Consider the following 14224-nt stretch of genomic DNA (forward strand, 5'->3'; position numbering starts at 1 on the left):
AGTGGGTGGCTGACTGTCTCCCAGGGCCTGGGCGCGTGTCTAGATCTGGAAAAGATCAAGGGCTTAAATCTTGAGCCCCGCGTACCCCATTTCCCAGCGTACGGACTAAAGCTGTGTGTGTAGCTGCCCATTCAGGTCTGACAGTCCCCATCGGTACACCTGTGCCATTCAGAAAGTCTACAGTGACGTTTGAATATAGCTTAGCCTGAATGCTACAGTATTTTAAAATAACCCAAATTATGCCTGTGGCATAATGTAGAGGCAGTTGTCAGAAGTGGCAGAAATCAAGGTGAACAGCACAGGTCAGAGCTGGCAGGGGAAAGATCTAACGGCATAGTGAGAAAATTTACAGACTGCGTTGTTTTACAGCTAAAAACAAACCCAGGAGTTCTGTGCAGTCCTGCAGACAGGATTTATCGTTAAAAATCAATTGTGCTTTCATGGAAGATCCCAGGGGACTCTGTTCGCTTGCAATTTTCCAATCAAAACAAAGCTCAGCCGAACTACACGGTAAAGCTTGGGCTGTTGTAGAGCTGTCATCATCTAACTGAAATAAATTATTATATTCAAGTGAATCAAATATACCCGATAGCCTTTGGGTACGTGAACATCTACCTAATTCTGTGTGTGTTTCAGTTAAATATATAGTTGGCAAAGTCTAAAAACTACAAATCAGTTCAGTTTTCCTAAATAAGAATTCAGTGTTTATACACGGAAATGGGCTCTCCGCCTCTCATTACGTTGCAGGTCCTGATGAAAGCCTTTGTTGCGAGCGGTGAATTAGACTAAGGACGTCTGTTGGGTCAAGGGGTAGCAGTAACACAGGGAGAGAGAACAAGCAGAAACAATATTGTTTCTTCCCATCCTGTCTCAGCCTTGCCCAGGACTCACCACACTTAACGCCGGGGGCTTTGCCGCTGCAGAGCCACGGGTCAGCCCTGGTTAGGGAAGTATTTATGTCCTGTAGGAATTCTTTACCTCTTGACCCGCCTTTTGAATCAAAACTCACCTCTGGATGTGGATCCCGACCTAAATGCAAAGCCCATCCAGCAGAGCCTAGCAGACGGGATGCCTGCCCAGCTGTGACGGGGATGAGGACGGCGGGATCCCCAGCGCGGGGTGCGGATGGGTGTCAGCTCTGCCAGGCGCAGCGTCCCCGCGTGCCCGCGCGCCCTCGCACTGCGGTGCCACGGAAAAGGAGACACGCTCCATGCTCTCTTGTGGGTACTCAACTCCTGCTCTTTGTTTTACCACCTCTTTCATCTAAAATGAAAGATACTTCTCACTTCGTGAGAAAGCAATAATTCCCCGTGTCTTAATGAAAAGAGCATCAGTCCCCTCTGTGATTTCTGTGAAGTCTTTGCAGCAGTGCAGCATGTGGCAGAGAGGATGAAATACCTCCGAGACCCCTTAGTGTAGTCTGCAGGATGGGTAGATAGATAGATACGAAGATGTGTATGTAGGAATTCACAAATACAGGTATGCATATAGCTAGATTCAAAGCATAGATAGACACTGATAGAAGGCAAACAGTCATCTATAAAATAAATTGTTGTTTATGGTAATTACTCCGTTACAATTGTGTGGGTATATGTGCATTGATATAAAAAAAAAATGTGGTCTCCTTGATAGAAGTCTCTTACTAATAGATCCCATTAATCAAAACCTAAGCTTACAGTAGCTTTTGTTTTGTTTATTTCCTTTCAGTACATTCATTTTCAAATTATCACTAAATTAATCGTGTACAGTGCTTTAAACCGAGTGCCGTGTGGTGAAACGGTTCTGGTTCCTCTCCTTTACGCTGAGCGTCAGTTATTAAGGTGCGGTTCAAGGCTCTGTTTAGCCTGATTCTGTCCTGAACCTAATTGGAATCAGCCGGATTCTTCCTTGTAAATGGGTCAGTCACGCAGAAAAAACATCAAATGTAATCTTGAGATTGCAAAAAAAAAAAAAGGAGAGAAAAAGAAAAAAGAAGGTAATTTTATTTCTCTTCATTGATACCTGCCTGGTGGTTAAAAGAAGGATTAAAATGAGGTCATTAAACTTTCCTTGGAGACAAAACCCAGACCTCGGTGGTAATATGATTAATCAAATATAAAAGTGAAGCTACCCTGAATGAATAACTCATTTTTATAAAATATCTAATTACTGAAATGTCGTCTGCTGCAGAAAAAGAAGGGGGGGAAATTAATTGCAATAACAATTCAAGAAGATGAAGTTTTTCTGAATTAGGTCTACACAAGAAGCTAAATTGAGTTGATTAAGTAATTTTGGTTTCAGGAACACCCTTGATGGAAGTTAGTAGTAATGAATTTTTCAGACCTCAGAGTTTAAAATTGCCAAAGACCAGTGATTTAAAAAAATGGGAACAATAGTTTCATTACAGATTTCAATTTTCTGTCACAGAAAAAAAAAAAAGAGGGGGAATATGAAAAAATAGTGTCTCTCAAATTGGACACGTACTGCTTGGTGTAAAGTCAAGAGTAGCGTAAGCTGCTCTCTCGATGCAGGAGGGCGCAATCTCGGGCAATTAGAGCTGAGGCACCGCAGGGGTGGTAGCGCCCGTGGTCCTGCTCGTGCCCCCTTTGGCAGCACAGAGCCCAGCCGTCCCCCTTCGCCCCGCGCTGCCAGCGGGAGCCGACCTTCGGGGGTTGAGCGGCGCGGGCGTATCCATCAGCAGCATCGCAGCGACATGTAATAAAAAGGCGACTGAGGGGGGATCTTATCAACGCTTATAAATACCTAAAGGGTGGGTGTCAGGAGGATGGGACCAGGCTCTTCTCAGTGGTGCCCAGCGACAGGACAAGGGGTAACGGGCACAAACTTGACCATGGGAAGTTCCATCTCAACATGAGGAGGAGCTTCTTTGCTGTGAGGGTGGCAGAGCCCTGGCACAGGCTGCCCAGGGAGGTGGTGGAGTCTCCGTCTCTGGAGACATCCCAACCCCGCCTGGACACGTTCCTGTGCCACCTGCTCTGGGTGACCCTGCTCTGGCAGGGGGTTGGCCTGGGTGATCTCCAGAGGGCCCTTCCCACTCCGGCCATTCTGCGATTTGTTTCCATGTTTGGTTTTCTAGCCTGCTGTTTGGCTGGTGTGTGCGGTCGGGTCAGTGTTGTCACAGCACAGGTGGTACCTGGACACTGGCGAGGCCAGTGCGGTGCGACAGCACCTCTCGGCTATCGCTGTCGTCAGCCATTTGTTGTGAGCCTCTTCATTTGCAACCCCTGGCAGTGCTGTATCCCCCGGTGTGACATCTCATTTAGCAGGGACTTCTCTCCTCCTCCCCTGTTGGATGTGTGTGGGTTCTGGGGGGAGAGGCTGTAGGCCACCTCCCCACCCCCTGCCTCCCGGCGTGGTGTGGAGGAGTCGCCCACTGAGAAAAAGGCGCCAGAGCAGTCTGAGGAGCGAGGTGTGACACAGGCGGGGGTGACACAGCCAGCTATCGCTGACAAAACCTCCATAGTCAAAGGAAACCCCTACAGAGAACCCCCCTCCCTGCTGTGCGATGTGCTGTGACGGAAATCACCCTGGTCTCCACCACCTGAGACGCGTGCGTGGATTAGACACCATTCCCATAATCTCTAGTGTGTCAATCAAGCTAAAATTTCAAGGAGAACTCAGACGTTAATGCTCCCGTATCTCTCATATCTACCCACACCAGCATTTATTTTCTCCAATTTATCTGTCTGTGGCATTTCTCTCAAATTTGAATGATTTTTTTCTAAATTACGTGCCTCTTTCTGCTTTTGGATACACATTAAATATCCAAATTCTCCTCGTGAGCCCAGGTCTGGCATCGGAGGGCACAGTTCGGTTGCCCGCATGTGGACACGGGGCGTCCCCGGTGAGGCGGGGCGTCCGCACAGCCCTGGCAGATACGTCCCACGTCTGCCAGACGTCCCGGCAAACACCCACTGGCATTTGGATTCGCTCATTACCTCAAAAGTACACAGTGGCTCAGGCGCTGATGTGAGGCTGAGAAATTTAAATATATTTTGTAACTGCGTTATTGCAAGGCACTGAAATAAATCCCCTTCTGAAGTTGCCTAACTTCCTTGGGTCGGCAGCTTTTTAATTCTTCAATATTCTGTTGCCTCAAAAACAGTTACTTCCAAGGGATGTCATCTTAAGAGGATATATATCTGGAATTTCATTAAGCACATTTCACTTACGAAATCCTTGGTGACATACTGGGGGGAAAAAAAAAAGGAGATTTAGCAAAGGATTTGGTAGTGCTGTGAGTTTTCTCTTATCAAATATTTCTAACTGTCCAGGATGTCTTTAACACTCCCCGGTTGTAGAAGAAAGGGTCAGGGCACAGAAAACAGCCTGAGTTAAAATCAGAGAGGAAAGGTTGAAAGGTTTCACATCGGTTTTTTGAGCATGGTGGAGTTTTTTCAAACTCTTCAGCTTAGTGCAATTGCGTGTTTTAACTGCCAGAAAAAAACAGAGAAGAAATAATAAGGGTTTCCTTTCTAAATTTACATGTATATAGTGACTCCCTCTTTTCTTTGGCCAAACATCCTCCCATTTCTCAGTGCATTGCTCTTCTCTGCTACACGCGCTTTGGCTTCCGTATGGTGACCAAAGTCCAGCTCCCTCGTTTTCAGCGAGAATCCTCTTCCTCGTGGTGAGTCCGATGAATTACGCGGCATTTCATTTAGCCTTTGTTCTGTGCTCCGAATTCCTGTAGGCGGGCGGGCATTCTTCCGTGGCGTGGGGTTTCAGGGCCTCCGTGGGAGGGTGAGCTGGGACGCGCGGGTTTCCTCCGCTCGCTCCGGGTCCGCAAACGGAGGGGCTCCTCAGCAGCCCCCGCAGCCGGAGACACGTCCCCATCCCGGGTCCTTCCCCAGGGCGCCCCGGCACAGGGAACAGGGAGCGGGGGGACACAGTGAGTGCCAACCCTCACCCCACCACATTTGATACAGCAGGAAGGGCATAAAAAATTGGCCATTGTGGCACCGGCTCAGGAAATCACGTCTTTAAACCACGGTAGCAGCGCTGGAATAAAACACATGCTTCAGCGCTGTTCTCCTGCAAGGACGCTCTGTCCGGTCCGCGGCCCTGTTTGTGTCCAGACCCTGTGGGTTTTACAGTGCCTGATTGTGGTGGTCAAATCTAGTCATTAAAAAAAAATCCCCCCGTGTGCTAATTCTGAGACTAATCTGGAAACAACAGAGATTTCCATTTCCGTGCGGAGGAGGTTTGAGCTGGAGTCAGCACGCGGGTCGGCTGAGCCCTGCGACGCAGGAAACTTGTTAAAAAAATCTCAATACCAGGATTATAGTGTACATAAAAAAATCCTGTTTTGGTGCTTTTAAAATTCTCCCTTTCCCAAATATCCGTCTGCAGATCCCAAAGGCACATGAGCAGCTTTTATGTGCCTTAAAATCTGAAAAAATTAAATTAAAAACTCGTTATGAGGAGTGGGCAGTTAATAAGAAAATCCTAAACCAGATTTATCAGCTTAAGGTCCTTCTTTATGAAACTTTATTACAGGTGCCTGAATTGAAACATCCCCTTCTGTAGACATTTCAGCAAGAAGTGCAGAGCCAGACCGGCCGAGTACGCTGGGCTCGCTTAGGAGCTGGACTGTCACACAATTTGTGTCAGCTTTGCATGTAAATGAGGAAAAACATGTTTTCAAAGTTTTGGTCAGAACAGCGCTGGTTTTTGCTGCTTTGCAGTTTGAAGGAGGAGGAAGGAATTCGAGGCTTGACATGCCAGCGTATGAATGAATGTCATCCTCGCTTAAGGAAGATGGTTATTTCAAGGCGTGAGGGCAAGCGAGGGAGAGTGAGGTCTCCTCTGGCCACGCTGGGTGGTGCCTGGGATGCTGGCACCGCTTTGGCAATTTGAGGTCAACTTTGGCAATTTGAGGTCAATGTGTCCAAACCGCTGTTGGCCTTTGAGACGGTGCAGCTTCACAACTGGTTGTTCTTCTGACCCATTTTCCCCCGCCGTACCGGCCTGTTCGGGCCCCTCGGTTGAAGCCCCGCTGGGGGGGTGCTGGTGCCCCGGCGCATCCCAGCGCCCAGGTCTCTGCCAGCATCCCCGACCGGGAGCTTCTCCATCCCCGGCTCAGCGGGGATCACGGGGCTGCATGGCAACTCACTAGTGAGATCGATAGACTAATGCAGGCTGCCCTGACGGATTTATCAAGTAGCAGATGAATTAATGATGGTCTCAGGATCCTGCCCAACCCAGGCAGCGGAGACGGTTCTGCAGCTGCCTTCGGAGACACGGGCAGGTCACCGAGCCTTTGGTGCTGCAGCTGAAGGGAAGCACTGGGCTGTCAGCCACCATAAGGCAGTGATGTATCTGTGCAAAAATGTTTTATTATATAAATGTATGTGTACAAATTATTTTTTTCTTAAGAATGAGGCTTTGTAGGCAGTTCCAGCTGTTTTAAAATCCGTGCCTCTATTTAAAAGATAGCATTACTAATTATACCTGACAATCAGATAGTCTGCAGAAGGGTATCAGCTACCTTTCCCTGCTGTTCATTCTGGAGGCAAGAAACAAAGCTATGTTAGACAAGAGAGCAAATGAAACGTTCAAAGGATTCTTGTCTAAAACTGGAAAATAAAAGGCTGCTCTATCAGATCAGAATTTTAACATATACTGTTTCCACTGGCTCCCGAGATAAAATCTTTTATTGTTGAGTATAACCCTTGTTAAAGGTCACTGTTGCGAAGGCTACATCATTTAGACGAGATGAGATCCCATTTTGGATAAATTCACAATTTTTCTTCCTAACAAGGAGATAGTATCAGGATTTGAATGTACAAGAGTGCCAGGTTACAGATTAAAGGCTTTTGTGTTCTGGAAACCACACTATGCCAGATTTCATGAGTTTCAGTGAGACGTGCAAGTCCCCAAAGTCAAGTAGGTTGATTAAAGTGGTTCTTTATAGCCTTTGAAATACAGATAAAGTACAACTTTCCTACACGGGGTTAATGTAGAATTTTCTTCCTTGACAAGGCTATATGCCTTTCCAAGGACATAATTTTAATCTCTTTTTAAACCTTTCATATTGACGTTGTAAAAAGCTCCTTTGTGTTGTAATGCATTCTTATAAAATATCTAAATTTCTATGCAAACTTCGAACCTCGTTTCATAAGATATATTTATCTGGAAATGGTTATCTTGCAGCAGAATACTGTCTTGTGTCATCATTTCTGTGGCATCTTTTCATACTGTCACAAGAATATAACATCTGATAATGAAAAAAAATTAGTGCTCATTGTCAGACGTGCAAACTTCTTTTTTTTTTTTAATATCCTTTTACTTTTACGTGCTCTTTTCTCTGAACTCCTGGCAAGTACTCGAAGAGTCTTCGAACCAAGCTGAAACCTGCACGTTCCTTCCTCACACCAGAGAGTTGAAATGTGAGGGTTTTCTCCTGCTGCTTCTGAAGGAAAGGGTGTTGCTTTCTTTTCCTGTGTTCAGCTTTGTCTTCATATTCAAAGAGTAAATTTGTCATTTAATCCAAAACTAGTCATAACTTGAGCACCAGTAAAGACAAAGCGTAGAGCCAGCAGCTGTCGTCAGCCACAGAAAGACGATGGAGGTTGTCTACACCCCGCCGCAAGATCAGCTGCAGAAGTGTCGAAGTTCAGGGCTTGCTCTTCTTTTTCAAACTCAGCCATCAGAAGTGAAACCAACACGTTGAGACCGCGCTGGACATCACTCGTCGTTCCTTGTAGGAGCTCCCAATAAGCAAGCGGGTGGTCTGGCTCCACCACACCATGCGTGGAGCTGTGAGAGCTCCTTCGCAGACAGGTGAGGCATTTTAATAGCACAAACCACTGAAGACAAAGGCAGAACTTCCAAAGCATCCTGTAAAAGTTGGTGCTAATTGCCATGCACTTCCCTCCGCTGGGCTGGGCAAGGCTGACTCCTGCCCGACCGCGAGGAGCCGGTGCTGCAGCCTGAGCAATTAATTTCTGCATGAGCACGGTGACAGCTGGGCCTCGTACCAGCCGAGCAGAACCGCGAGCTGGCACGAGTGCGTTGGGCTGTGTAGATAACGGTTTGGGAAGCATTTGCCACATGGCATATAACCAGTCTGAGCTATGATACGCATAAGTGGATGGACTGTGGAGCAGATCCAAGTGAAGGTGAAGTGGAGCAGGGACACTGCAGTGCGGGGGATGTTGGGGACATCAGCCTGAAAACCCAACGGCAGGAGGTTTCCGTAGGGGTTGCTGGCTGGTGAATGCAGAGCAGGGGGGCCGTGGACTGCCTTAAAAAAAAAATGAGAGGACATCGGTACCTAGAGGGTGGTCATCATTCAAGAACACACCAGAGCGAGTAGCTCTTTAATAAGACGTGATTAAGAAATGAGCGTCTCACGATCTGCTTTGCACGCAAAATATGGTTGGCTTCATGGAGATTTTGTGGGGATCCGAGTGAGGTTGTGGTCTGTGCTGCACAGCAGCAGCGCTGGAGCGAGAGCCTGGAGGTCACTGTTTGACGGCCGCAGAACCTGATGGCCAAGTTTGTCCCATGCGGCACAGAGAGGTAGGAGAACTTGCAGACCTAGTACAGTCATCCGTACAGCGAACGATATTGGAAATTAAAGGTCAGAGAATTGATAGTAAGGCTTAAGAAAACAGCAATTAGGCTGCTAGGAAGAAAAGCTAAATTACCGGTAGTAGGAGTAGGGGGAAAAAAAAAGAGGATTATTGATCTAAATATCAAGTTGGCAGATACATAGAGTACAATCTAGAGGTTTTTTACACCTCTGGGCTTATTCAACCCTCACAATAAAAAATGCAGGCCTATAAAGATGGAATAAGAAGCAATCAATTAGGATGGCATTTGCTTGTTTCCGCGCTGCAGCTGGGCAGGCACATCACAATTAAAGATTTATTAGGAGATTTTCATCTTTTCTTTTTTTTTTTTCCATTTTACACAGATTGCTGCAACCAGACCGCGGTTGTTTATTAATTTGCCTGCTATTCAAGCGTCTCTGTTAAATATCGTGTGGAAAAGGTAAACAGTTGGCTCTCGTGCCGGCGCTGGGTTGGGAGCGCGCCCTGGCCGCGCAGGAGCGGTGGGTCGGTGTGCTGGGCTCCCAGCTGCACGTCGCCCGTGCCCAGAGCTTGCTGCGAACGGGGTGGCCCGGCAGCAGAAAGCGGTGAGGGATGCGACATGCCACACGTGTGTGCTCGCTCGCTCTCGTTTGGGTTTCTCTCGCCCTGTGGGACCTCAGGAGAAGATGCAGGGCTTGGCGGCAGTCGGAGCTGTCAGGGGAAGGGCTCCAAGTCTAGTAAGAGGACTGAGACGCCCTTATTCTGCTGCGTTAATCCATAGCTATAGGTCATAAAATACTCTATTTCTCTAGGCAATTCAACCCTCATAAACTACTTCTGCCCCTACTGCTGCGTCATCATTCGCAAATCTTGGAGACAACACAAAAATCTTTCCCGCAGACATTCATGTGAACAAGTCTTGGCTTTCGCAGCTTTTTTAGCAAAACCAGCTAGAAAAAAGTAAGAACGTTGGAAAAAAAGGAACTCCCTTTAGAAGGAAGCCTGAATAATTATCTTTGTATTCATCCATCTCAATTCCACACCTCCCTAGGAGCTGCTGCAGTGAGCTGATTGGTTTTACTCCGCTGTGCGTGGCTTCAGCGCCCAGACTCCGCATTTATTGCGCGAAGTCAAGTCATTGTGTGAATTCATCGTTTGTCCCCCCCGTCAATCCCTTTCTCTTCCGGAGTGATATTTGTCTGCGTGTTTGTACGCTGCCAGGTACTGAGTGAGATGAAAGACAAACTCTGGGATTAACCAATTTTAGTATCATCTGATGCAACCAGAAAATCAGAATGAATTATTCCCTTTTCTGCAAGACATGGCTTCAGACCGGCCAGCTCCAGAGCAACGAGAGAAGGACTTTTGCCAGCACAGGCTTTTATGGGAGAGGAAGAAAAAAGACCCTATAGAATTTAAGGATTTAAGAACATGCCAGGTTCCGAACAAATCCTTATCTGAGAAGGGAAGTGAAGTGCGTAACAATCAGCCATAGAAATCCTCGTGAATGGTCTTCTAAAAAGCACTCTGGAAATTAAGGACTTCAAATGCAACAATTGAAAGTGAAGCTAAATGAAATACAGGGGAATATGAGTAAATGCTACAAGTATAGGTCAAGCGCTGCTTTATCAGCCTTATGTTTACTCCAGCAGCTCCTCTGTTGCCCATTGTTTTACCTTGTTTGAATAGATACGCTTGTCTGTATTTGAAAATCAATTGTAATCTTATGAAAGAGAACTTACAGCACAGGGAATGCTGCAAAGCAGCACGGTGAAAGATGGCATTGTTCATTATCCTAAATTACTCCAGGGTAGGGAGGGAACGACATGAAAGAAGTGTGGGTAGCTTTGAGCTGCCATCCTTCCTTTAGCAGATGTAATTTAATGTCATTACTTAATTTTATTAAAGGTAAAGACAATTGTGGACAATACACATTACAGCATTTACTTATAATACTGATAGTGGGGGAGTGTTAGAAGGAGCAAAGACAGGCTCCAGTGTGGATTCCCAATAGCTGCTGATCTGTAGCTGATGAAAATCGTTCTGTTCCTCATGGTGCTTCTCTCCAAGATTTTGCTTCTTAACCTGAAGAGCTGTGGATGGCTCCTTTGATTCCAGTGAAGGTACTCTCTTCTCATCAGGAAAATATTTGGCTTTATAAGTGTAATAGACAACATCCACCCTCAGTGTGACACAGGACTCATCATTCCCTGTCTATACCTAATAGGTGTCAACAACGACTGGATGATCTCCTGGGCTGCTCAATATATGCCGAGTGTTGTGGGGTTTGCCCTAATGGAAAAGCTTTATAGACTGTTGTAATCTTCCTCCGGGTTTTATATTGAGATGTGCTTGTGTATTTATAATTTTTAATATACCTCATATTTTTGAAATACGTCTTGTAGTAAACTTTTATCGCTACGGGCTGAAAACGAATGTTGTGATGGCTTTTACAGAAGCTGCTGTAAAATCCGTTGGTGATTGTGTGGGAGTTCTCCACGTAACCCAAAGTCATTGGCAGCACCTGGGTTACGACCCACTCGAGGTGGCCTCTTAAATGTCTTAAATCCAGCCGATGGCTTGCTCTTGATGAGTTAATTCCGTTGGGTTCTGCAAGGCACAAGCCTCGTAGTGATGGACAAAAACCTGTGGTCCTAGGTGAAGGATTTGAGGTGGTCGCACAAAGTGCTTCACTCCTTCGGAATTGCAGTATGATACCTTGATGTCAGCAGCGCGGCACCTCCTGAAGGAGACTGGAGGCTCATCAGCTTGTCATCGCTGACATGCCGTACAACATTAATTTAATGTAATGTGCGGTAACTAGTGTGGATTTAGTAAGAGGCAATCCTGTTTAACTAATCTCCTTCCGTTCTTTGGAGCGGGTTTCAGACAAGGTTGATAATTGGAGTGTACATATGATGTAATCTACTGGATTTTTCAAGAGGCTTTTGATAAATTTCCATATGATATTACCCCTGCTTAAGCTGTGTGCCGCAGAGATTCCAAATTGGGCAAGAGAATTGGTAAAGAATGAGTGAAATTATGGGAAATAAAGAGAAAATAAGAGCTGCAGCGTGTACTGGAATTACAATTATCCTGCAGCTTCCCACTGTTCGTCCCCACCACTCAGCGTGGCTGGAAAGGGATGCCATCTGCATTGGCTAATGAAAACTCGTGTAGGACAGGTGCATAACGGAAAAGACGGCAAAGTGCCATTCAGGATACCACTAAAGGGCAAATTTAAATTTACATTAACATAAGGCAGATTGGATATTTTTGCTGTCAGCGGTGGAATAATATGTACTAAATATGAGCACACAGAACCAAAAGGCTCCAATGGATGGGCATGGGTGAGGAGTGGAAAGGGACTCTTGTGCTAACAAAGGAATGATTTATTATCGTTGACGTAACCTGGCATTGCTGCCCACCAAAGGCCAGATTTTCAGAAGTGCTCTGCTCCTGCAGTTCGGGGCCAGGATTTCAGTTGCAGACTCGGAGCCAGCCGCTCCCCTCGTTTCCCCGGTGTTTAATTTGCCATATGTCAATCAGAGTGTTGATTTGCAAGCGCTGCTAATAGGCGATGCTGAGAGATGAGGACAGTTGAAAATTTGGGAATGTGTCTTACTGGCAGCTTTTGAGCCCCAAACACTGGAAGTATTCACAGGCCAGGATCCCTGATCAGCCGCATGATAAATCAGGGACTGGAAAGCGGAAAAGAATGCAGCTAATGCATCAGGATATGCCTGAACTGGACATGCTCCATGGAAATCAGTGCTAAATGAGAGAATTAAGCACCAGGAAAGGCTGTGGCAAAATCACAAGAAACGCTTTAAATAATGAGACAAAAATCAAATCAAGGGCAAGAAAGAAAGAAAATGAAGTAAAATCACTGAAGAAGCAATAAAATGCCATCACTGAAATCTGAGTGAGGCAAAATACCTCAGGTTAAAGGGACATAGTCATCCTAAAAACTGCATATTTTAGCCTGCCATTTTTACCTGCTGTTGACGATTGACTCTGTGATTGCTGTAACTGAACGAGAATATCAAGGACATTTTTTGTTCGTTTACTTGAAGCATTTGCTGACACTTGGGTGGTGGCTGGGCAGTAGTAGCTTTGTTCTCCTTTGGGCTGAGAGGTGAGACCAAACTTCGAAAGGTTTGGAAAAATATTCAAAGGAAAAAAAATAGGAAAACCAGAGGTGAGAGAGAGTTGTGTTGCTCATAACATACAGCCCTGTGGTCGTCTTCATGGGTCTGACTTCCCAGTTGGTGTGCTGGTGTCGGGGAGAGGGGGGGTAGCCGTGAGGACCGACAGAAGGCTCCCACCGTGACCACTGCCCTCTTTTATTTGCAGTATTCGGGAGAGGTTCCTGAGAACAGAGTGGAGGTTGTGGTGGCAAATCTGACGGTGATGGACCGGGACCAGCCTCACTCCCCCAACTGGAACGCCATCTACCGCATCATCAGCGGAGACCCCTCTGGCCATTTCACCATCCGGACAGACCCCGTCACCAACGAAGGCATGGTAACCGTCGTGAAGGTAAGGGGGAAGCCCAAGCAACTCGTGTTTGTCACCCTTTCAGCCAACTAAGGCCACAAGTTTAGCCAGAAGCCTGCAGTTATTTCCTGCCTTCTCTACCCGGGAATGAGAGTGCTCGGATCCGTTGTTTCCCGTCTCTCTCCCTGCAGGAGTCCTGACTGCTTTTACTCCAAGCGTATGTCCTGGGTCTGGGTCTCCCACCTCAGTCCAGCCCACCATAAGCTCTGATGAACTCTCGGGTGCTGAAGGCACCTCCCAGCATCCGAGCCTGACCTCCGTGTCCTGCTCCTCTTCAGCTCGTGGAGCGCTGTCGGGGGGGATGGTGCCCGGGCTGTGCAGCCCCACTGGGCAGGTTGGGCAGAAGCTGCACCTTCTGCTTTTGAGGCAGAAAACTCCCCGTTAGCTGCGAATCAGGGGTAGCGTTTCACTGCAGAGGATCAGTCAAGTGATCCTCTGAAAACAGGGATTGCAGGCGAGATTTCAGGAGGCGTGAATTCCCTGGTAAGAGAAGGAGAGGAGAGATTTTCCTCTGATTGAGTTGCTTGGCAGAAAAAAGTTGGAGACATTTTCCCTTTCCTAGTATCAAGCAATAAACACACAGTGTGGGCCAGATCCTCAGCTCAGAATAGCTCCACTCCAGTGGAAGCCACTCCCAGGTTAGATCAGCAGAGGATCTTGTCCAAAGACTCCGAGAAGTGAGACTGTAAATACCCTCTTTGCCTTCTTTCCTCCATCCATTGCCTTCAGCGTTAGGAGAGCTGGAACACTCAAGGTATCTGCAACAAGTACCCAATTCTGTTTTCCCTCCTTGCCCCCAAAAACATGACTTTGTCTTCGTTTGAGCGCTCGCTTCCCATGCAGTTCCTGAGGCCAGCAGCCCATGAATGCTTCTGCAGCCACGACACAGTCAGAACGTAACCAGATCCATGCAGCGTTCAGGGAATCTCTCCCCAGATGAGACACCTGTGGATGCTCCCTCTGACTACCGAAAAAGGGAAGGCGTCACGAATAGGCTGCTGTGCTCTGCAGGAGCTCACACGGCATGCACCGCCCCTGAGAAGGAAAACACCTGCTGGGATGGAGAAAGCCTGCATCTTTTGATAACAGACATCTTCTCTAACAAAAACTTTAATCAACAACTT

The 14224-nt window shown here is 46.9% G+C and overlaps 1 protein-coding gene across 1 annotated transcript in view; it reads left to right on the forward strand.

Annotated features, from left to right (window-relative positions):
• The window catches only part of CDH4 (cadherin 4), a 448373-nt gene that overhangs the window by 411924 nt on the left and 22225 nt on the right, over window positions 1–14224 (forward strand). The window contains exon 9 of the mRNA XM_054218866.1: window positions 12897–13082. Coding sequence (XP_054074841.1) covers window positions 12897–13082 — 186 coding nt within the window. The remainder of the gene's footprint in view (window positions 1–12896; window positions 13083–14224) is intronic.

Source organism: Rissa tridactyla, chromosome 12, assembly GCF_028500815.1.
Source record: "Rissa tridactyla isolate bRisTri1 chromosome 12, bRisTri1.patW.cur.20221130, whole genome shotgun sequence".
Taxonomy (NCBI): domain Eukaryota; kingdom Metazoa; phylum Chordata; class Aves; order Charadriiformes; family Laridae; genus Rissa; species Rissa tridactyla.